At 45.3% G+C, this 23025-nt stretch overlaps 3 protein-coding genes across 3 annotated transcripts; 1 reads left to right on the top strand and 2 right to left on the bottom strand.

The window, feature by feature from the left end:
• Position 1: 1 nt before the first annotated feature.
• On the top strand, positions 2 to 6419 carry SMYD4 (SET and MYND domain containing 4; the record flags this gene model as incomplete). Its single annotated transcript, XM_010721886.2, is given in 12 exon segments — positions 2 to 60; positions 128 to 215; positions 217 to 270; positions 447 to 465; positions 468 to 535; positions 1489 to 2653; positions 2929 to 3111; positions 3407 to 3570; positions 4261 to 4393; positions 4827 to 4943; positions 5295 to 5418; positions 6100 to 6419. Coding segments are annotated over 12 exon segments (2325 nt in total), but the record flags the coding sequence as incomplete, so codon positions are not given.
• A 485-nt stretch (positions 6420 to 6904) lies between these two features.
• SERPINF1 (serpin family F member 1) lies at positions 6905 to 13765 on the bottom strand. The gene is made up of 8 exons (XM_003211742.4): positions 13647 to 13765; positions 11016 to 11101; positions 10402 to 10600; positions 10168 to 10323; positions 9206 to 9409; positions 8269 to 8411; positions 7678 to 7888; positions 6905 to 7317 (listed from the first exon to the last, which is right to left on the bottom strand). Exons 2-8 carry the CDS (start codon positions 11091 to 11093, stop codon positions 7058 to 7060), a joined length of 1251 nt encoding a protein of 416 aa, XP_003211790.1. The 5' UTR covers positions 11094 to 11101; positions 13647 to 13765; the 3' UTR covers positions 6905 to 7057.
• A 3191-nt stretch (positions 13766 to 16956) lies between these two features.
• On the bottom strand, positions 16957 to 22674 carry SERPINF2 (serpin family F member 2; the record flags this gene model as incomplete). Its single annotated transcript, XM_010721885.1, has 7 exons — positions 16957 to 18008; positions 18596 to 18800; positions 19360 to 19502; positions 20347 to 20550; positions 20738 to 20881; positions 21183 to 21582; positions 22594 to 22674. Coding segments are annotated over 7 exons (1503 nt in total), but the record flags the coding sequence as incomplete, so codon positions are not given.
• Positions 22675 to 23025: the final 351 nt, after the last annotated feature.

Here is a 23025-nt window from a genome sequence, read left to right as displayed (position 1 = left end):
GGAACGGCTGGCGGCGGCCCCGCTGGGCGACGCGCTACGGGTGGGCTGCGGCCTCTTCGGGTGAGCGGGATGGGAGAGGGAGGGTTGGGGTGGGGTTGGCCGCGGTGCTGATCCCGGTGTCCCGCAGGCCCGAGGAGGCGGCCTTACGGCGGCTTTGTGACCGGGTTCGCACGGGCAAGGAGCCGGGGGCCGCTCGCTTCTACCGGGAGGAGGGAAAACCGGCGGTTCGGCCGCCGCCGCTACCGCGATGCCGCCAGGCTGTACTCGCAGGTAGGAGAGAACGCCGGTGATGAGAGGGGCTGGGGGTGAGAGCTGCTGCCCCGCCGGGCGCTTCGTGCTCCAAACTGCTGGGGAGATTTCTGCGAGGAGAAGCTTTGGGAGCTGCCCTCCTTCCCCCCGCCCCGAGCTGTCAGCCCGCACTGACGGATCCACTCTGCTCCCTGCAGGCCGCGGCCCACGAACCCCCCGCAGCCCTGAGGTGGCCCTGTGCTTCGCCAACCGCTCTGCAGCCCTGTTCCATCTCGGGCACTTTGAGGTAAGTTGGGGCAGCGGTGGGAGCTTGTGGGAACGGGGTAAAGAAGAGCATAAGCAGAATCTGAGGTGTTGCCTCGCAGTGTTTGCACGCCAGATTTCAGGTCGCTGCTCCTGCAAACCCCACAGTGGTGTCTCTTTGAGAGTGAGAGCTACAGATCAGTGGCTGACTGGGTTGCGTGAGCAGAGGGTGGCAGCAAGGAGAGGGATGGGATTTTCTCCCTCTGCTCTGCCCTCGTGAGGCCCCATCTGTTGTGCCGTGTTCAGGTCTGGGACTCCCGGCTCAGGAAAGATGTGGAGCTGTTGGAGCGGGTCCAGAAAAAGACCACAAGTATGATCAGAGGGCTGGAAAACCTCTGCTACAAAAACAAGTGAGGGAGCTGGGCTTGTTCAGCCCAGAGAAGGCTGAGGGGATACCTGATAGTGGCCGTCACTGCAAGTGAGCTTATAAGCAGGTAGAAAATAAACTTTTTACATGGGTAGATAGCAATAAGATATGGGGGAATGGTTTTAAACTAAAAGAGGGGAGATTTAGATTAGATATCAGGGAAATTTCTCACTAAGAGACTGGTACGGCCCTGGCACAGGCTGCTAAGAGAAGCTGAAGGTGTTCTTGGCCAGGTTGGTTCTGGGCAACCTGATCTGGTGTCTGATTTAGTGTTTGGCAGCTCTTCCCACAGAAGGGTGGTTGGAGCTAGATGATTTTTGAGATCCCTTCCAACCTGAGCCATTTAATAATCAGGTGTGCTTCTGAAGCTGTGCTTAAAGCTTCCATCATTACCTAGGCATTGCTGCTTTCTTTCTAGTTCTATGTTAGGAGTTTTATCTGCTCAACAGATTGGCAAACTTTCTGTCCATGGCCAGTAAAGAGTCTTATTAAAATGTGCTGAATCTTAAATGGAATAAAAGAGTACATCATTTTCAAGTGGCCTTAGAAGTCCTTATCTTTGTTTCTAGGTTTGTTTGGAAGATATTGCCAGGGCTGAAAGTCATGGCTATCCGGATAGGCTGCTGCCCAAGGTCTTGCTGAGGAAGGCTGAATGCCTGCTGCGTTTGGGGAGGTTACAGGATGCAACAGACACCCTCACTGCAGTGGAGAATAAAATGACTGTAGATGGGATTATGACTGGTCCTACCCACCTTATGCTACTGAAAAAGTTAAATCAACTGAAGACTGAAATACATCAGGGGAGCTGTTCAGAACCTTCACGAGAAGCACATGGTGATATTCAAAGAGAGTCAGAGATTTGGGAAGAGAATGGCAGTATTTCAGGTGCATCTTCATCTCTGAGCTTGAATTTCAATACAGAGAGAGGACGTCACTTGGTGGCCTCCCAGAACATCCTGCCAGGACAGAACCTGTTGAAAGAGAAGGCTTTTGTCAGTGTGCTCTGCCCAGGTGAAGGGGATAGCCTTCTTCTACAGGACAGCAGTGAAACGGTGTGGGATACTCAAGTCACTAATGCAGATCTTTATTGCCACCATTGTCTGAAGCAGCTCTTAGCCTCTGTCCCATGCTGTGGATGCAGTTATGCAAAGTACTGCAGCCAAAACTGTGCAGATGTGGCATGGGAGCAATACCACAGGACAGAGTGCCCCTTGGGAGCACTGCTGCTCGTGTTAGGGGTCTTCTGCCATGTTGCCTTAAGAACTGTTCTACTAGCAGGATTTTCAGAGGTTAGCAGACTGGTGGAATGGTCGCATAGCATAGATGATAGCAACAAGGACCTTTGCAATGCTGAGGCAGGAGATAAACATCCCAGTGAGGCACTGGATACAAGAGCTGGAACAAAAGGTATCCCTGGTTGTAATGATAATGGCCAGTACCAGAGTTCTTACCAAGCTGTGTTCAACCTTTTGCCACATGTTGAGAAGCATAGTCCTGAACATAAGTTCCTTTGCATGCTGAGTATAGTAGCTATGTGCAAAAAATTGCAAGAAACTGGTCTAGAGGCTGCTGTTCTGAACAGGGAGTCATCTACAATGGGATCAGAACAGAAGATGTGTGGAAAAACATTTGAGGAACTGTCTCCAGAACTGATGATTATAGCAGAAGCAATGCTGAGGCATGTGTTGCAGCTACAGTGTAATGCACAAGCGGTCACTGTAATGCAGGAGTTAGGTAAGATAAAAAAATTTAACCTCTTCCTTGTTCTTCATCTCATTTGTGTGAAGCAGAGAGTTGTAAAAAGCTCCTGTTGCAGATGGGAATGAATTGTTTAAAATTTCATGTCCTGTCCCGTGTCAGCCTGTTCGTTGGTGCACGTGTAGATGGTATTTAGCTATTCTTTGGTGTAGCAATATACCAGCTATCTATCTGGTGGTATCTGTAATTGCATAATTGGCATGGGTTACAGAGCATTCATTCTCAACGCAGTGTTTTTTCTCTGTCTTTAGAGTCTGGAGATGGTGCTGTTGTAAATAAGAAGCCTGTGCGCCTGGCAACAGCCTTCTTTCCTGTCCTCAGCCTTCTGAACCATTCGTGCAGCCCCAATATCAGTGTGTCATTTAGTGGGACAGTTGCCACAGTCAGGGCATCCCAGCCAATCCCAAGTGGCCAGGAGATTTTCCATTGCTATGGTAAGTATTAAGACTCTGTCTCAAGACACAGATATCCTTTCTCCCCTCCTTGGCGTGCCTACTGATTGCTAATAATATCATAATTCCCAGTGTAATGCTGCTAGAGTCTTTGTTTATGTATGAGCCTTGATCAGAGACATCAAACCAAGTATTTTTATCTGCTGAACCCAACATGCTTTCAGTCTCCAGTTCTGTGCTATCCAAAAGATGTTGCATTTTGTCTTAGTTTTAACAAAGATAGATTTTTAGGAACTGTACTTGTTAAGTGCTTTCTACCCTTGCTGTCCTTTTGCAGGGCCTCATCGGTGTAGAATGAGGGTTGCTGAGAGACAACAGCTTCTCAGTCAGTATTTCTTTGAGTGCCGCTGTCAGGCATGCCTTGATGAGTTAGAGTCTGATGTCGAGAGTGTGTCCATGAGAAACTCATTCTGCTGCCCTAGCTGCCAGGCTTCAATGCAGGTAGTTCTTCGATGGTTATGATTGTTTAACTTTATCAGGATGTGTAATGTTTGGGCCTCTGGGAAAGTCAAGATTTAAAGGCTGAGTTTATGACCTCTGCTGCGTAAGTAAAAGCCCCTGCAGAGTAAAAGCAGTATTTCACTGTTCTTAACCAGCTTCCTTGCAGTGTTCTTGCTTTCAATCTTCCAGCATTATAGTGAAAATTCTGCCCTTAACAGGGAGTTAAAGTCCCTTTGAACTTGCAGAAGGAATCTGATAATATCATGGCCATGGTTTGTGGGGAGGACGATATTTGGGAAAGAAAATGGATCCTGGAGTCTAGAGCTCAAGATGTTACCTGCAGGGTTTATGTGTGGTCAGAATCACACTCTCTGCAGTTCACAGGATATAAATGGAAAACAAATGTAGCATAGATGATAAGTCAACAGAGTCTGTATTTTGTACGAACAGTAGTTGTATACTTCTTGACCTTGCTTCAACCTATGGTGGGCTGAGACTGGCCTGCGTAGCAGTCATAGCTATTCCTGGAGGCTTTACCTAAAACCAGAGTAAGTTAGCAGCAGTTTACAAGCAAGCCACCTGGTTTCTCAACTATATTTAGCATCTCTGTAGCACAATACGGAGGTATGGAGATGGTAAGCAAGTTTGAGTTGAATGTGAGCAAGAATGATCGCAGGGATGTTTTCACAGGGGGAAGAAATGCTTTGTTGTTCAAACGAAGCCTGTGCACTCTCAGTCAGCAGAGAGAGATTGTCACGGCGCTTACTGGACCTTCAGCAGCAAATGGAGAAAGCATTGGAGCTGCTAAGAGACAGCAACGCTGGTAAGGCTCAGCTTTCTGTTTTAAGGTCAGCAGCTCTTGGTACGCATCAGGAGGCTAGTTATAGCCATGAGATGGCACTGTTGCTTATGTAGTTGGGATCTGCTGGCATGAAGCCTGATGTCCCTGGGGACTTGAGCTTTATTTTTTTTTATACCCCTGATCCGGGTGTTAATCTAGGTCACACGTTGTTCCACGGTGACTAGAAGAACTCAGGATAACTTTGGAGTTATGCATTCTTGGGCCTCACTTTCCTGAAGTGAGTCTGGCCAGCTCCGTGTTAAGAGTAAGCAGGGCTGCAGAGGAAGTAGATGCTGAATCCTAACCAAATCCAGATATAGTTGTGTAAGATGCAGGAATGACTGAGTTTATTACATGACTCATGGCAAGCTGGGGACTGGCCAGTAGGATGAATTTTTCATATTCTGTTTTATAGATGAAGCTATCAGAATGCTCCTGAAGTGTCAAATGGATGCTAGAAACTTCTTGTCTCCAGAGCATTTGCTGATGGGAGAGCTGGAGGACCATCTGGCACAGATCTATGCTACTCTTGGTACGGCATTGTCTTCTCACTCAAAATTGTCTTCAGTTTTCTGAACTGGGGATTTAATTTGGCTAGTGTTTTCCCTGACTAGCTTTTTCTCTTTTCTACTACTCCATTTCTCTAGTTTTGACAGCAGAGCTCTCAGAAGGACTGCTTTTGCCAAAATTACATTCTTAGCAGGCAATGACCAATAATGTGATCTCATGTTCTTGTAGTTTCCTTGTCCTGGTTCAGAGAATAGCAGCCTCCCAAGAATACTGGAGACACTGTTCACCACGTTTTGCACAATGCTGTCAAACTCTTTGTATGACAGTAGCTGTAAAAAGTAATTATTAATAGTTCTGTTTGTTTTTCTATTAGGGAAGTGGCAGGAAGCAGCCAGACACTTGGAGAGGAGTATTCAGCTTGTGGAAATGCATCATGGGCCATCAAGTGTAGAAATGGGTCATGAACTTTTCAAACTGGCACAAATTCTCTTCAATGGGTAAATTTGCTTTCATTCTCTCTCCCATCCCCGCGTCTCATGTGTGTCCAACACAGCACTGTGGCAGTTAGTCCTTGGCATGTTGCAGGGCCCTGGGCAGTTTGGTCCAGGTACAAAAGTTGTCCAATACTCAAGTGCAAGTCAGTGGAACCTAACGGGGTTCACTTATGCCCTATGACTCTCTTTGGACCCATTCCTCAGCTTTTTATCTGTCTACTCTTTTATTCCCTGACTTTGTTTATTCCCTGTCCTATTTTATTCTGACAACTAATCACCCTTGGTGTTTGCACTTCAATTGAACAATGTTGTTGACATCTTTTCAAATAAGGAAATAAAATCTTGCTCTATTTTGGCCCTCCAGTTAATCTCCTGATTACTGCAAATCTTCTAACAACACATCCCTTTAACTGTTTGAATTTTAGCATGAGCTACAGTGCAGAAGAAGTGGGTACATATACTCGAAGATAATGTTTTAACTTTTTATCCATTTCCTTTCTTTATTATTTTTGCCCATCCTCCCTTTGCAGCTGAAACACTTTCTACTTTTTCTGTTGCTGAAGGGTGGTGGAGGGTGGGATTCATAGCCATGAACAGGGTGAGGTTTCTTGGGGGGAAGGTTTGAAGTTTGTGCAACTTCAGGGAGCTGAACTAATTATTTTGTATACACTTTCCCTATTTCAGATTTGCAGTTTCTGAAGCTCTGAGCACAATTCAAAGAGCAGAGGAGATTTTATCAGTGCACTGTGGTCCGCAAAGTACTCAGATCCAGGAGCTACAAGAAATGAAGACCTGTCTGTTAGAGCTTCCCAAAAGCATCCTTCAGAGGACTTAATTTCCCTATCAAAGGAAGATTCAGTGTGATCTTTCATCAAAGCTAAGTTTCATGTGGTAACATTGCCATGTAGTACAAGCTGGAAAATTGTGTGTAACAATAACTCGAGTGAAATCCAAGATGCTCTTTAGAGATACAATTGCAAATAAAATGACCAGTTCTAACATGAGAGCTCTGCGTGTGGTACAGTGGAAATAGATGCTGCTGTAGGATTTCTGCATGTGGGTGAAGCAAATGCTTGGGATGCTTATGTGTATGTGTGTTTTTAGAGGTATGAACCTCCCATGTGTGGTATTCTGTTGGTCATGAACATTCAGTCATCCAGACCAAAGTGCCTTTTACTTCTAATGACGCGCTTCCATTCTTGTCAGCACGAAACATAAATGGTTGGGATGGATGAAGCAGCTGGCTGGGAAGTGCAAACTCACGAGCTGTAAGAGAGGACACTGCAGAACTTGGAGGGCTACCAGAGCAGATCCAGCAGTGATTAACAACTGGCTTTGGCTTGGTAGATGTGTTAGGGGAAAATGCGGTATACACTAAAGTAATGTCTGTATATAGGAGGGAACTGTACTGGGAATCCATCTAGGGAAAATGGGAGTGTGAAGGTATATGACATAGACAGGACAGTCTCTCAAGGGAGAATACAGGGGCTTGTGGAGAGTAATAGCAAAAGCTCTTTTATTGCAGCATAAAGGCATAAGATTTGCAAGTTGTGTCTTTGTGCAGCAGAGCAGGGAGCCAATATCTCTCCCAGTACCATCCTTTCCACTCAAGCACTACCACTGCAGATTACTGTGAAGGGATCTAAACACTCCTGGGGTCCAGGATTTTGCCAATGAAGAGGAGGGTTCCAGTGGTATCATCTCGCAGCACAAGAAGAAATGGTCTGTCCACATGATACTCTATGGGGAAGGTCAGACGAGCAGCATTCACCCCAGGATTTGGTGTGGATTTTTCCCCATCTTCATTAAGCTCCAAAACTGCCTTGTGTTGCACATGAGATAGCTTAATAGGTTTGGCAGATATCTTAGTAAAGTCGGGTGATGTGAAAAGTGACTGGAGCCCTGGAGGAAAGAAAGAAAATTCCATTAACTAAAAGCAGGTGGGAAAGCAGCACTGCTAATGCTGTGATCCATGAGGACATGGCTGTTCAGGCAGAGCTTAATGGGGGTAACAGAGAGAAGCTTACATCTGTTTGTACTGTGCTTCTCCCTCTCAGAAACACTGTATGAGCTTGGTGGAAATATCTGATAAAAAGCTGAGGAGTCCTGGACTGAAGTGGTTTAGTTGTTGCTGAAATCTGTACAGACTGAGAGTGGTACCAAACTAATAACCCACCAGCATCATATTCCCTTGTAGGCAGGAAGCAGCTTGCCTACTGCTTTCAGACCTGACAGTCTGCAGAGAGAATGTAATGTACATACTTGTCTCCTTTAAAGTGTTGCCAAGTGCCTCTTCGTAGTTCAGCTTCAGTTTGGGCAAGCTTAGCACAGCATGCACTGTCTTCAGCTCCCTGTCTACATCGTGAATAAACTCAGAAGTGAGGCTTTCCTCAATCAGAGTCATATTCTGGGTCACCTTCGTAGGCAGGAAGAACATGGCGCTGACTCCTTCTGTCAGTGGCAGCTGGGCAATCTGGAAGACCAGTTATAAATAAGAAAGGGACATACCCCATGGACCAGTACGCCTTCTTTGAACTCATACTACAGCAAAAGATTTGTTGAAAGAGGTAAAGATTGAAAAGTTGTCTGTCCTGCCCCTCTTGCCCAGCTTTAAGTAGACCAAAACAGGCTAGTAGGATCTGTGCACTGTTTGAATTCTGTGCTGGTTATCACACAGCCAATGTAAAAGCAGAAAGAACATTCTAAGAATCAACAAACTGCCCTTCAAAATAGGGATTGCAAAACTAGCCTGATGGGTGGAGCAAAGCTGTCTTGTGGAATGGCTTAACAGCTAAGTGTAGCTGAGCCTGTTCCTCAGTAGGTTTAGATCTTGTGCAATATTTGCTGTCTGACCTTGCAGTTGAGCTCTGAGTCAAAACCGTATCGCAGTATGGCTTTGGGGTCTGACATCATGGACACTTTCACAGTTCTGTCCTCATCCAGATGGAAGTCGTTCAGGACGGTCCTCTTGGTGTCAAACTTGGTTTTCCAAGTCCCTGTTTTTTGAAAAGATAAAATGAAAGATTTTCTGGAATGTTAAACCAGTCTTATATGCGGCTGAGAAATCCTGTGCTTTATCTATGATGTAGTATTTGTTCTTTAAGAGTTGAGGCACAAGTGAATGACAGAGATGGAAGCAGGCTGATTGAGCTTATTGATTTACTGCCATTCTTAGGCCCCTCCTTTTCATCAGAGAATTGACTAAATGGGAAATAAAAAATCAAGCCAGTATATGGGTGGAGTAGCTGTTGGGAAGTTGATGTCTACTTATGTAATTACAAAACTATTTTAAAGGATAACAATTGTGTCAATGCACAGAAAGCACTCCTCTCTCCACCTTTGTTTTTCTCCTTGTCTCTAAGCAATAATTCTCTGGGACACTGGATTGTGTAGGTGCTGGCTTGGAGTGTTCTAGAACATCTCTCCAGTATTTCCCTACATGCCTTCCACAGCAACAGTAGGGCTCAGCACAGCCTTTAACCTTTGCCTTCCCTAAATATTAATATTCTATCTTTTGCCATTGAGTTTTGCAAGTTTAAGCTTTCTTCTCTGGTCTGTTACGCCAAACAGGTCAAGTTTCAGCTTCCCAAGAGCAATAATTCCTCCGCTGACAACTAGTTCTGCTCAGGTAGCATGAATATTTTTCCTGCTTATTAAACACGTGTTCAATCACTTTCTTATATTCAGTACTTGGCACTTTATTTTCACTGATGGCAGTGAGGTCATTCCTTCACATATCTTCTAAAGTGTGCTCAATAGACCTCTGTAACAAAGTGCACAGCATCCTTACCCTTGAAGTATGCAGCCCCAGCAAGGAGAATACTGACATCTGTGGGCATATCTTTCATGAACCGCAGAATCCTCCCCCTTGTCTGCTGCCGTACCCAGTTGTTGATTTCCTGGAGGTCTAACTGGGTGTTGCCACTTAGTGCCCTCAAACGCATTTTGTAGGACTTCTCTAGTTGGCTGTGGAAAGTAGATTTCACCCTCAGTCCTGGGAAACGAAAAGATGGATGTTGCAGTTAGCACCCTTCTCAAAACAACCTCGAGGCAGCAAATCGCAGCCTAAAGCACTGCAGCAGTTCTCCCAAAACAGATCTGTGGCTGTGTGTATGCTGAAGCCTGCCATGAAAAGGAATGACTGACGGTGCATGGAAGAAAGTGAACCAAATCCTAAAACCAACCATGCTGGAGTATGGAATAACTGTACTAAAAAGTAGAGAGGTATGAACAGAAGGCTTGGGTACAACTGCATCACTCTTCTTTCTCTAGCTTGCTGTATGAGCACAGCTTACTCAACCTATTAGATTTTGGTTTCAAAAGATAGCTGCTAGTTTTTTTCAGATGTTCACTGCATATCTCAAATATTTCTGCAAGGAACTAAACACAGAATGCTGGCTGAATGCTGTCACCAAATAGGAAAATGTAATTTGTGATTCCTGATAGTTAGCAGCATCTGCCAGGAAACCTGGAGTGAAAGCAGAATCCGTACAGTGAGTTTCTTCTGGGTCTTCTGCATGCTAGCTGCTCTCTCACCAGTATCTTTTGGTGCATGTTTGGTCTTCTCATTTATTTGCATGTACGCAAACTTTCCAAGGCTTTATCTGAAGCAGGAATACGTTCCATGCACTGCCTGTCTTGTGGCTCAACGTTATATCAGAGCCAAGCTGTTTGTGTAGTGTTACTTGTTCAGTGTTTTCTACCTGCTGCTAGTTATGTAGGTAAATTCTGATAGAGGGAAAGGACTTTTACTTTTCTCCACGATGATACGGGAGGCACTTTTCAGGCTCTTCTCTGGCCCAGTCACACTGGCCAGTAGGTCCTTGTAGGTGTTGTGGACCTCAGCTTTGTTAAGCAGATCATAGAAGAGGGCACGAGAAATCACATCTTCTGTTCGTTCTCCAGCCCCTGCCAACAAGAAGGACAACAGCATAAAGGAAGGCCTCTCAAATCAAACAGCATGTGAGGAAAAGGGGCAGAACTCACCAAGAGAGAGACCAGAAAGAGCAGTAGCCAGGCTGAATGGGGACAGCAGCACGTTGGCAGTGGCTGTCCGGCTGGATTGCTGGCGGTACAGGTCATAGCCAAAGTTGGAGACTGCAGCTGCCAGCTTGTTTACAGGGGTCTTATAGAATGGATCTTCCTCCTCAACCTCACCAACAGTTCCATCAGTGGTCGGAGAGTTCTAGCAAGTACAGGGAGCACTCTGTTTAGACTTGAAGTTTGCAAGAACGAGTACAGTTACTATAAGCATTTCAAAGGCAAACAATCTGCGGATACTCTCTTGTAATCCACAGAAATATTAGCTTGATCTTACTGATACAGAGAGAGTGTAGGAATAGTGACTTCACTTTAAAGTGTCCCAATAAAGCTGAAGGTGGTGCTCAGGTTAGAATCCACTGTGTCTGCCTCACATTCATCTCCTGATGTAAGCACTGTGGCTTTAACTCCGTAAAGCAGTAGTTAGTCTCATTATGTTGCTAAATGAAAACCTAGTTAATTTAGGAGGAGGGTGCTTAATCCTTCCTTAAGACTTTCTAAAATTAAATAATCTTCTTCAAGTATCTCTGCCTCATTCTCTGTTGCTGTCTTCCACTTACCTGCCCAGTAGGTGAGTTCTGGGATTTACTTGGGATGGTTAGAAGACCCAGGAGAAGGAGAATCGCTGGAATCTGCATGCCTGAACCTACAGAGTAAGAACATGACAGTTAGTTTGAGTAACATTGAGAGGAATGCATCTCCACCACTACTGACTGCTGTATCTCGCTGTGACGGGAGGAGTGATGACATGCTGCTGCTTGTCCTTCTTGATTGTGAAATGCACACCTGATTTTTGCTGGGTTTTCTTCTCCTCTGGCTTGAAGTATTCAGCCAGCCTTGGCTCTGAGAACTTCAAAACTGGGCAAGCACTCATGCCTGGGTGTGTCTAAACACATAAGCAGATGTGTGTGGCCCAAACCACACTGATGCTGGCAGCTAGTGAGTGCTAGGGTCCAGAAAAGCATTAAATCATAACTTCTCAGTTCTAGGCTAAAAATTAAATACATCAGAACATATAGAAGCTAGCAAATCTATACTGTTAAATGAGGCAGAAGACAAAAACTATCTACTGTTCTGGGAAACAAGTTCCTGTCTCAAGCAGTAGTTTATCATGATTCTTGTGTCTGCAAGTACTTAGAAGGCTATAGAGCCTATACGAATCCTTTGCTTCTTATTTGCAGTTGGACAAAGGACCAAGAAGAGCTTTCTTAAAAGCCAGTGAAGAAAGGGCAGTGTGTAAATACCTAATGCTGGGCCAAATCTGGCGAACAGATGAAAGTCAGAGCTTGGCTTATTCAGTATTTTAGAGGTGAGAGAGAAATACCCAACTATCCACGGCTGGTAAGCTTGTTCCTGCTGGAGAATCCACTTTTAATCACTCCATTGTTGGCATATGTGACTCTTCCAGCCAGGTCTGGTGCAAAGGGCAGTGTGTAAGCCAGGGTTTCACTGTGGGTGCAGAACTACTGCAGAAGTGTCATGCCCTCATGCCCCAGAGAACAGACGCCACTGCGGCTGCTCTGAAGCAATATTTATACAGATTCCCAGAAATTAAAGGAAGAGAGTTGTGTTTAACTAACCCCTGTGATCCAGGCATCCAGTGAAGCAGCAGAAAGAACATGTGTTTCAGATTAACTGCAGCTATAAAGGAAATACGCCTACTGGTAGAAATACAACTTAAAGCCACGTGGCTGCAACAGCCACAGGTCAGGACCTGGTCTGCTCAGGCAGAGGCTTTCCTTCAGTGAAAGGCTGTTCACTGCTGCTCTTTCCTGCCAAAACCCTTTTCTTCTAGAGGTAGTTCTGCCTTGGAGAAAACCGTATCACAGTGGAGGTCATAAGTTTTCACATACGCTTAGACAGCGTAACATAGCAGTGCCTTCTTCTCCCTGTGCTCCTGTACCTTGTGGCCTCTTGCTGTACCAGCTGTTGAGTAGGTGAGATTTTTCTGGTGCAGGAAATGCAATTCTATCAAGAGGATTTACCACGCTGGAAGAAACCAAGGTATTTGGTGGTATGATAGTGGTTACAACGTTGGGATTGCTTCTATTGTTGCAGAGTTCTAAAATGAACAGGCACCATGCTGAAGCAGAGAGGCTCAGTGTGCACCTAAGAGCAGGTCACTGGCAGGGCTCTGGGAGGATGCCTGCACCAAGCAGTCCTCGCACGCTAAGCGGAAGAGGTTTGGCACAGTCCAGTCTGGAGATGAAGGTTTTCCATAGACCATAACCTTTTCTCTTGAAAAATAATAAAAAAAAACCAACCTCAACACAATCTCTGCTTCCAGCTATACTGAGCTCCTGGGAGTACAGCAACGGAGATCGGTTCTGCAGATCTGTTCTGTTTTTGCCAGTACTGTCACCAGCTTCGTATTTCTCAAACTTTGCCAAAAAACAATTTCCATTTTAGAAAGACAAAGCCTTTTTGCACTTGAATTAGTCTGAACATCTGGATTCTATTTGCATGTCCTTTAGCGCACAGCCAGAAATGCAGAGAGAGAAGAATTTGGTGGAGCAAAGGTGGGATGGTTTCAGGGGTGCTATTAAAATCTGTAGCTGCCTTTAGAAAGAAGAGAAGGAGCAACAGCATGCAGTGTCTGATGTTACAGTAAGAAAGATACAGAAAGAAAGTGCCGATAAATGAGCTGAGGAGGAACTTTGTGCCAGGCAGTTGTCCATCTGTGCAGGCCTGCAGGTGCTGAGTGAAACGTTTTGCTTTCCTTCTATAGTGATACAAGTCTCAAGTCATTTATAAACACCTCTGATTTTAGGGGTCCTAGGAAGAAGCACTGATGAGTTCAGACTGTGATTGCTCCACCCCTCAGCATTGGCTACTCCTGAAGCATCGTGCGACCACTAGATTTAGAGGATCTGACTCCCACCAAAATTGCTACCTTTGCAAAAAGAAAAAGCCTCTTCCCAGCTGCAACACAGGTACTAGCAGGGCAGAAAAGGGAGGAAAAAAGGACTCCCGCTCCCTGAGCACACCTCTGCTCCAGAAGCACAGTGGTGCCCAAGGATGCTGCTGGCTCCCAACCCTTGGTGATGCTGCTCACCTGATGGCACTGCCGCTCTTTGACACCTGTGCCCCAGGACCCACCCAGAAGCCCCCAGCCTCATCCTTGTGCCCTCTGCTTCTCTGGCTGCTGGCTGCCGAGCTGGGCAGCACACGCAGCCTCTGCTGCCCCTTACCTTGGGCTCCTCTCGGCCGCCACTGCCGCAGGATCCCAGTGAGTGTGAGCCGGGGACGGTGCAGGCTGAGCGCAGCCACATCTGCTTTTTGCTGCCTCCCCAGCCCAGCCTTCAGCAGGCTTCAGGTTACAGCTTCCCAGGGCGCTCTTAAAGTGCTCTGCTCCCATTTTCTTTTGCTGTGATCCCCTTGCTAAACTTTCCAAAGCAAATGTGCCTTCTGTGATAAGGGCTTTCTAACAGCTGAAACGTGGGACTGAGCCAAGTGTTCAGCCTGTTCTTCCCTGCAGTGTCGGAGCAAGCCTTTTATTCCCTCACTACTGCCCTGTGTCACATGAGGGAATTTCTTCTCTCTGCTAATGCAGCATTGTTTAAAGATTTAATGGAGAGGCTTGTGAAGGGGAAGCAGGATTCATCCGCAGCTTAAAGCAGTTAAGGGGAAGAACTTCAGAAGTGATTCTACCCAGTGACAGTTGCTGGCGAAGAAGTTATTAACGTATGTGTCTTAAAGTTTTTGGCCAAAAAAGAAAAGAAGGCTTGGTTAAAAAGAAAAAAGAAAGTTAATGAAGAGAATGTTGTAGGAGCTTATAGAGTGTTAAGTGATCGGGAGGAGGGAAGAGGCAGAGGTCGTTATTTTTCATAATAGAAGAGTCATGGGGAGCACTCATCAGTATCAGTATGGTTTTGGTGAGGTTTGTTTGTTTTTTTTTTTTTCTCCTAAGTATTAAACTGTAAAACTCATTGTACCTCAATATTGAAGAAGATGAAAGATAAATGGATTTTTAAAAAGTAAATGATAAACTAATGGACGACAGGTTCATTGAAGTCTAATGATGGTCGGACATCACATCGTGCTCAGCAGCTGGGAGACACAATAAGAGAACAGTTGTTTTTCTGTCCTGAGTTCTACTTTCTTGGTTTTATTCCTCAGTCATTTGTTCCTAGCTACTAGGAGAGACTGACACGTCACTGCCTGATCCAGTACAGCTGTTTGGAAATGCTGAAAGTAAATTGTGCAGTAACATCAGTGTCCCCAGTCTAGGTTTGTAGTGGGACATGTTTTGGGCTGCCAGCCTTGCTGCTAAGAGGTAACAAGGAGTTACTCAGGGATGCTTGCATTGGCCTTGTACAGTCCCTCAGATAAGAGGAAGGGGTGGTTTTGGAGGAGCAGTAGCAGCTGTTTTTGCAAGTGGGAAAAGCAAATCAGAGAGCCTGCTCTGCGATTAGTCACTGCTTCAAAGGTGGCCCTTTGTGACACGAAGAGCAACAGCTCTGCTCTCAGCTGCTTCTTGGCTTGTTCACTGAGAAGTCATCAGCAGAGACGTTTGTACTTGTTAGACTTCCATCGTCTGCTGGAAAAGGAGAGCGTGAGCTGTGGAGATAACTTCTGATGTTGTCTCTTCTTGATACAAATACAGTATTAAAATACATTTTATGGAAGAACGTAGAGAATGTTTTTGTATCTTGTCTGTGTCTTCAAATGAAAACCCTTCTTTTTAAATAAAATCTTGGTGTAAAACCATTTAAATTGGAGTATCGATTGCTTGGAATGCGATAGCCTAAAGCAAGCTTTACTCCTGCAGGTAGAGCAAGCATATCCCTGAAGTGGTGTATTTGTTAACCCCCTGATTCTCATTGCATAAATATCAGTTCTGTTAAATCAATAGAAATATTTTACTGTTGGTTGTTTTGGATTCAAGAGAGCAGACATTATCCTGCCTGAACAGCGTTGTGGAAGCTCTGATATTGACGTGAATTTGGTTTAGTAAGAAAAAAAAAGTGTGTAATATTAAAGATATTCAGGCTTATTTGGTATTCTCAGCCAGTGGTGCAGGTGAGTTATGGAGCAGATGCTCTGTGCTAGTCATGTTGCTTCAGAACAGAGCTCAGTCAACATGAAGGCTTAGGAAAGCGAAGTGGAAATTCCTGAGTGGAGACATTAATATTACTTTGCATTTTACAAAGTGCCTCTTCTGCAGAGTCAGTGGAGTCTTAAGGTTGGTGTAACCCATCATTTGTGCACCAAAGCGCAGTCATGGGAGGCTGCTCTACTGACAAATAAGATGAAATTAATAGTTTGACAAGAATAGCTTGGAGGAGGAGGAATGGCAGAAAGAAGAAAGATAGGAAATAAGAGTCAAAGCTGTTCAGGAGCCTGAGAATGAGGGGAAAAAAAACTTTACAAAAGAGAGGGGACTGGAGGGCAGAGTTGTGTAAAGGAGGGCTTGCACTTTCGCACTGGTTGCAGTGCAACGGAGTGGAATGACATTGCATTAGGAAAGCAAGACTTACCCAAGGCATGGGAAGGTATTTCTGAATGTTAGAGATGAATCTGTATAAATAAATGAGCTGAAATGTACCCTGTGGGCTAGAGCTATGCCTCTAGAGTAGAGCTAGATTCTTGTGGGTTTTCTTGTTGGAACTATGTGGCCCCATAATTACACCCTCATTTCGAAGGGGATGTGTCATTGCATTGGTCACAGGGGTGGGCATTAACTTTAGCCATTTTTCCTCTTTTAGACTACAAGAAATGTGTAATTGCAGCTTTGAGCCAGTACTTTCTATTCTCCAAAGTCTCCTGCGTCCCTGAAATTCATGGTTAGTGAGTCAGTCCTTCTCTTATTCCAGCAGATGGTGCAGACTATTCAGGGACGGAGGCTCCCAGAAGCATTCTGCTCCTTCCTTTGAGGGAAGACAGACTTCCCGTGTTAGGAAAACTCTGCCAGAAGGATGGCCCTCGTGCTTTGTAACTCTTATTTCACAAAAACAGAGCACTGTACTTTTTATCCAGACGCCGAGGGAGTTTGAAAGCAGAATCTGCTATGGACAACCATTGTGTTATATATAAATAACTGCAACATGGCAGGCAATGGTGAGTTGGTCTAACATTTTCAAGTGGTAATGGATAGCTGTGTGGGGTGGAGGGTTCCCAATAATTTTACATGGGAAGTTGCTGCAGCTGTGCACAGCTGCATTAGAACAAGAAGCCAGGGAGCTGTGCCTTAATTCAAGGAATTCTGCCCATTTCACAGAGCCAGCTCTGAACAAGTGAGTCAAGCACACTCTGCAAGTGAACTAGCAGTTATTAGACTCATCCTTTGACAGTCTTTACTGATTAGCAATTGTACCTCATAGCCTCCCTTATCCTCTGTGACAAAGCATAGCAAAGAGCAGCTCCTTTGCAGGGCCTCTCCTAACGTTGTATCTTTCATGCCCAGACTATTTTTTTCTCCTAATCTTTGCAATTATTCAAGTTGCTTGCCTGTTCCCTTTCCCCGTTGAGTCTTTCAACGCAACACCATAAGCAAACGCATTCTGCTTTACTCTTTATTATTCTGCCAACATAAAAATTACTAAAAAATGCTTTATAAAATAAGCCTTGAAAAATCTAGCATTACTCAAGAAACTAGAATTATTTTCCAGGAACAGGACTGGAGATAAAGGGACTGAGTCCCTCGTTGCAGACCCTCCCACAGCAGATCCTAATAGCCAAGGAGTGGGAAAAGGCAGCGTCTGAGAAGAGCTTGTGCCTGAAGTGGCTCTGACTCATCCCAGAGAAGACAACTGGTTACTAGTCCACTTGATTTAGAGGTCATTTCCTAGGTGGGTACAAACAGACAGTTTATAGAGGAACACTGTGAGGAAGGCATGTTCACAGGAACCAAGGAAGGAAGAGCCATATTAATATTTCTGGCTGCTGTCCAAGCTGCCAGATGCTAATGATGATTTCAGGCTATGCTGGACTCTAATAAGAGCTTAATAAAGACTCTAATAAGAGTCTGGGGACACAAAAATCTCCCTTCCAGGACTGAGAGGCAAAGCAAGCTTTTCAGGATCAGCAGAGGGGAGCTCCAGCCAAGAAAAGCTCATCAGGGCTGGAATGGGATATCCCAGGACTGGTCTGTAGGGATCTGGAAAGGAAAACAAGCAAGGAATTGCCTTCTGTGGCCTCAAAGGGAGATCACCAGTGGTAGGAAGCCTCTCTTAGCTGGTCCAGAGGGTCAAGTAGCAGTCCCAGAACACAGGTTTTGCTCCTCTCTTATTTGGGCATGGGGTACTCATTGTCATCTGTTGCATCAGGCAAGTCCTGTAGCTCTTTTATCTGGGGAGCAGCATTGGGGTTTGGGTTCTTTACACTGCCTATAAAAAGTGGGATGCCCATTTCTTCTTCAAATATAATGAAGATAAATGGCCGGTCTAAGTTGAAGGCCGACAGCGAGCGTGATATCATGACGCTGGTAGCAGCAGAGGCTTCCACCCCATCTTCTTTAAGCTCCATGGCAGACTGATGCTGTATACTGGACACAAAGAGAGGCTCATCTGAGATCTTCTGTAGATTTGGGCTTATGAACAGCTCCTGGAGACCTGCAGAGAAATGAGCCTAAGTTAACCTCTCCCACCAGCTCTGATTTTTGCCAACGCTGGCTGAAGAAAGCAGCTCCTTCACCTGTTGTTACATGTATTGTTACGTGTTGTTATTTATTTTTAAGCAGCTTGCAAAGCAAAGTGAATTCTATTTATTCTCACGCTGAGACTCATAGCACGGTGTTTTATTTCAGTGAGCTCTCAGTTCTAAGTTTTGTGATCTGCAATCTCTTCTGACAGTTTTTATGCTCTGGATCCATTTTCAGTTAGAAAAAAAAAGAGATAAGTTGACACATGGCAGGAAGTTGGTCTTGGCTACGAATAGGAGAAGCTTGTAAAGATGGGAAGGAAGTGAACACTGCCTTCCCTATAGTATCATCTCATTGAAGCAAAACATTTGGTGCTAGGCAAGCAAAGAGTAAGGAGGAGGAGAGGAATAAGGAATGTGAAGGGGTTTGATGTTATCTGGAGCAAGCTGTGAGGCACAGCTTTCGAAACAAGGATGGCAGTTTTTAGTGCTAGTGAACATATGCCACAGAGATTGATCAGATTCACTTATTCTACACAAATCCTGTTAGAGGCCTTACCCATGTGACTGAGAACACTGTTGAGTTCCAGGTGGTAGTCCAGTTTTAGTTTGGGTATCTTCACTGTGGTGGGCACCTCTTTGGGGAAAAGCCTGCATAGTTGTCCATAAGGGAAGTTCTCCAGCACGTGAGAGGTATTCCAGATGTACTGGTTTGGTACAATGACCACAAAACTCATGTTACCCTTAAAGGGAAACTTGGCCACCTGGAAATAAAACCAGCCAAAAGAATTTATGGAAGAGGAAGGAAACACCAGAAAGTGACGCTTTAAATTCACTCTGATTTGTCTACAGAGCCAGCCTAGACATAGGACAGAAACAGCAGCTGGGAAAGCATCCAATTTCTTCTAGGGGGGGAGGTTTGGTGGAGTAGCAGCATCAGATTTTGGTATTTGGCCACAGACTGGTCAGGAAGGAACATGTGTCAGGATGGAAGCTCACAGACACCATAGCCGTACTTTTAGCTGCATCATGAAGGATTCCAACAGTAGATTGTTTAGGGGAATTCCATTATTTCCTCATTCATTTTTAATTCCGAGCTTTAAAACTCCATTAGTTCTCACTTAGTGGGAATACCTGTTTGTGTTTTTTTTCCAAAAACTGAAAGCAGAAATTCAACGTTCTTACTGGAAGCAAGGACAAAGGATGCTCACTCAAATGTTATGTGTGCTATCCTTGTTAAAAAGTACTTGGTTTTTGGAAAGAATAGCTGGAGACTGCGAAATAAAATAGCAAGAGGAAATTCCAGTCAAAACCTGTATGCACCTGAATGTCCTGGGACTCCAGTGTAAACCAGCTCAAGGGGTACCGCTGGGCTTTCATCATCTCAACCGAAACCACAAAATCATCATCGAGGTGGAATGCATCTGGTGCAGTGAAGCTCGCATCAAACTTATTCCTCCAAAACCCTGTCAAAATTCAAGTTGAGAATCCAATGAAGTTTCCTTTTGGGTAGGAAAACGGGACCTACAAACTGCTTAGCTGATACTCTTCCTGTCATGAGTTCTCAGACAAGGCAGCAAGTGGCCAGGCACGTAGGAATGCAGCGAAGGCAGTACCAAGGTGCAAGAACCCTAGCAGCTGGAAGCCCTTATCTTCCAGAGGGATTATGGAATTACAAAAGGAACTAGGATTAATCCTGATGCCTCAGCGTGGGAGATGACTGAAGGCTATGGAGATAAGCAATGTATGTTTAAGTGCTTTGAAAAAATGAAGAGTGTTGCCTTTGTGCTGTGTACAGTGAAACAGTGCTCCGAAACCAAGCAAAAACATTTGCAGATTTACCATGGAAGTGTTTGGCCTTTGTTTTGATGCACAGCCCTCAGGAAGTTAAAAGAGGAAGATGCACCCAACCACCATCTGTAGTCAGGAATCCAAAGAAGCTGCCTCTGAGCTGTTTGGTTGGTGCACAGTGGGTTGCATGTGACCTGGTTTGGTTAAGTTGAGCAGTGATGTGCTGCTGTCTGGGATCCTGAACCCAGGATGCAAAAATACCACAGGTTCCACCTGCTGTATTCTGGCTCTGCAGTCAAGTAACATTTTTAGCACTTGTGAAACAGTTGGGGATCATTACTGTAAAGAAATCAAAGTAAGAGGAACAGCAGATGAACGAGAAAAGAACAAGCAGATTGACTATCTGGAAGCAATAAAAGGGGATGCCACGCAGCTACAGCGTTGGTGGAAAAAAAATAGTAGATTTCTAACTATTCCTCGAGATGATCAGGCTTGAGATGTAAGACCTATGGAGCTCACCGTGGAAATGGATTGCATTGAGCAAGAGCATCACTGTGTCTCCAGGGAGCTGCTGTAGGAAGGTGGGTATTTGCCCATTAGTTGCCTCCTTTACCCACTTGTTTATGGCTGTGAGGTCATTCTCACTGCTCCCAGAAAGGGTCACAGGCTTTGCCCCATAGAATATCTCCGACTCCTCCAGGAACTTCTCTTTGACCTCAGATCCTGGCAGAGAGGAAGAATTGCATATGAAGTCACAAGACCTCCTAAAAATGCACTCAGTAAGCCAGCCAGTGACATGCCACTGCCCAGGGAGAGCACCCAGGGAAACAGACATCTCCCCAGGATGGCACTGCACTCTGTCACCGAGTTTTGTCCTGCATCCCTGTGGCTGCCCTGCGCCAGCTCTCACCTTTCTGCAGGTACACACGTGATGCAAGGCTGAGCGTGGCTCCTGCCAGCCTCCTGCGAAGGCTGCTTAGCATGTGGTGGAGACAGGGCACGGATTCCAAGTGCATCACCTCCAGCAGGTGCTTCTCTGTCTGATTTGCTGCTCCTAAAGCAAAGTTAAATCCCTGTTAGTTCATGCCTATGTAGTAGAAAATAGAGACATTAATTTGAGTGCCTCATTCTAGAGACATACTGTGTCGTGCAAGAGATTAGAGAAATCTGGAAGTAGGAGCCCTCTGAGGGCAGCTTCAATTGTAATAGTACCTAATTAAAGCTGCAAGAATGAGATTAAGTAGAAGGTGACGTATTTAATCTTTGAGTTTTGCACATTGGTTCCCAGTGCCTCCATCTGGGAGGGAGGGGTACAGGGAAGGGCAGAAACAAGTGCTGTTATAGTGAGTAAGTACCTAATGCCAGGTTAGACAGAGCAAGGGCAATGCTGAGGGGAGACAGGATCACGTTGTTCCTGTTGGACTCTTGCTGGACCTCTCTCAGGAGATCAATGCTGAACCTCATCAGCCCATTTGCTAGCCTCTGGCTCTTCTTCCAAGTTATGTCACAGCTTTCCTCTTCATCCTCTCCCTCCTCTTCAGAAGAGAGGGTTTCCCCAAAGGGTTCCTGTTCATGACATCTGCCAGCCCCAGCTGTGGCTTTATTTCCTGGGCTCTCATCATCCCCAGTTTCATCTGATGTGGAGATGGAAGGTGATGTTCCATAGATCTCCCAGGTGTCTGCCAGCTTTGCATTTGGCAGGCTTGGGATGGCTCCTGGCAGAGCAGATTCTTCATCTCCACCATTTTTCAGGTTCTGGGGAGAAATGAGAAGGTTACAGTACTGGGAAAGCAGGAGTCTTACCTCCTTAATAGGTTTGACTATATAACTAAACAGGTTGAGAAAATAACATCTCTGCTCTCACAGAGTATTTGCTTCAATTTGTCTTTTAACCCTGATGTTAAGAGCACCTTGATGACTTTGGAAAACCACATCTTTTATGCCAGGAAAATGGACTTGAGTGGGGGTTCCTCCTCTCCTGCCCTCAGGACCCCCTCCAGGCTGTGGAGGTAAGAGCCACCACCTGCTCAGCACTTGTCCTATGCTTCACTGTTTATAGATCCATCTTCCTCAACCTTGATTTCACCTTCTCACATATTTTGGGACTGCAGATCTGCCTCATGCACTGGTCAGCACCCTGTGCTGCTGTCACAGCCTTGATCCATTTTGGCTCAGATCCTCCTCCAGGCATCTGTCTCTTCTTGACTTGTCTGGTTTATTCCATCCCTTTTCTCTCCAGATTCCTCATTTTCCAGTTGTCTAAGCTTTAGCCTATAGCACTGCTGCTACTGTCCTCACTTTTGTATGCCCTTAAACACATTCTTTTTTTTTTTTTCCCTCAGATCTTTCTGTTCCCACCAGTATCCGGATGACTTTCCCTTGCTGCAGGAGCGCAGCACTATCAGAGCCAGGCACAATGGGTAGCATCAGCTATGAGTCTTCCTTCTTCTCACCCTCATATCTAGCTAATTTCTTCGTCTTCCCTTATCAAAGGTGAAATAATTCACTTACCCATCCCTGTGCAGTCAGACACTGACATTTACTCCATGTGCTGCCCAGCTGCCTAGTCTGGAGCTTCCAACACAAAGGAGCAGAGCAGCAGTGGGTGAGGCAGGAAGAGAAGTCTGCACAAAATGGACTTTCTCATTGCACTGACACTGCTCAAAATGGACTTTCTTATTGCACTGCTTGGGCTCATCCTGGAAAACCACTGCAAGTATTACAGTATAACAGCAAGTCCTTTGGATGGAACCAGTCATTGCTTACCTTCAGATCCACAGCTTTGTCTGAGGAGAGATGCTGTTGCTCAACAGCTTGTGCCAAAGGAAGCTGGAAAGAAAAACAAAGTCAGCTTTCAGATATTTCCTCTGAATTTCCAGAGCCAGCTGACTCTGCCTTCACTCCTAACACATTCCCCTGGAGCCAGGTCAGAAACTGGCACCAGTCTGGCTGCAGCAGTCCTAAGGTGCTATAGGAACGTAGGGGCAAGCTTTAGGATGCAGAAATGGAGACCCCCCAGAAATGGGGTCCACCGAGGGGACGTGGAAATGAGCAGGAGCTGGGGGAGGCTGCAAGCACTGGGTTTATTTAGAAAGAGACTGGGTCAGAAGGGTACAAAATAATGTATTCTGTAGACAGTTTTGCAATCTCAGATCTGACAGGGATCCAGGTTTAAAACAGAGAGAGAGAGAGAGAAAA

This window comes from Meleagris gallopavo, chromosome 21, assembly GCF_000146605.3.
Source record: "Meleagris gallopavo isolate NT-WF06-2002-E0010 breed Aviagen turkey brand Nicholas breeding stock chromosome 21, Turkey_5.1, whole genome shotgun sequence".
In the NCBI taxonomy this organism is placed as follows: domain Eukaryota; kingdom Metazoa; phylum Chordata; class Aves; order Galliformes; family Phasianidae; genus Meleagris; species Meleagris gallopavo.
The sequence above is the reverse complement of the archived record's forward strand: the minus strand, read 5'-3'. Positions and strand labels throughout refer to the sequence as shown.

Excerpts from the sequence above, each read along its gene's own strand:
- SERPINF1 (XM_003211742.4), bottom strand. The coding sequence starts at position 11,093 with ATGCAGATTCCAGCGATTCTCCTTCTCCTGGGTCTTCTAACCATCCCA. Across the intron at positions 10,601-11,015 it reads AGAACTCACCTACTGGGCAG|AACTCTCCGACCACTGATGG; the intron begins GTAAGTGGAAGA and ends TGTACTTGCTAG. Across the intron at positions 7,889-8,268 it reads ACTCAGAGCTCAACTGCAAG|ATTGCCCAGCTGCCACTGAC; the intron begins GTCAGACAGCAA and ends CTGGTCTTCCAG.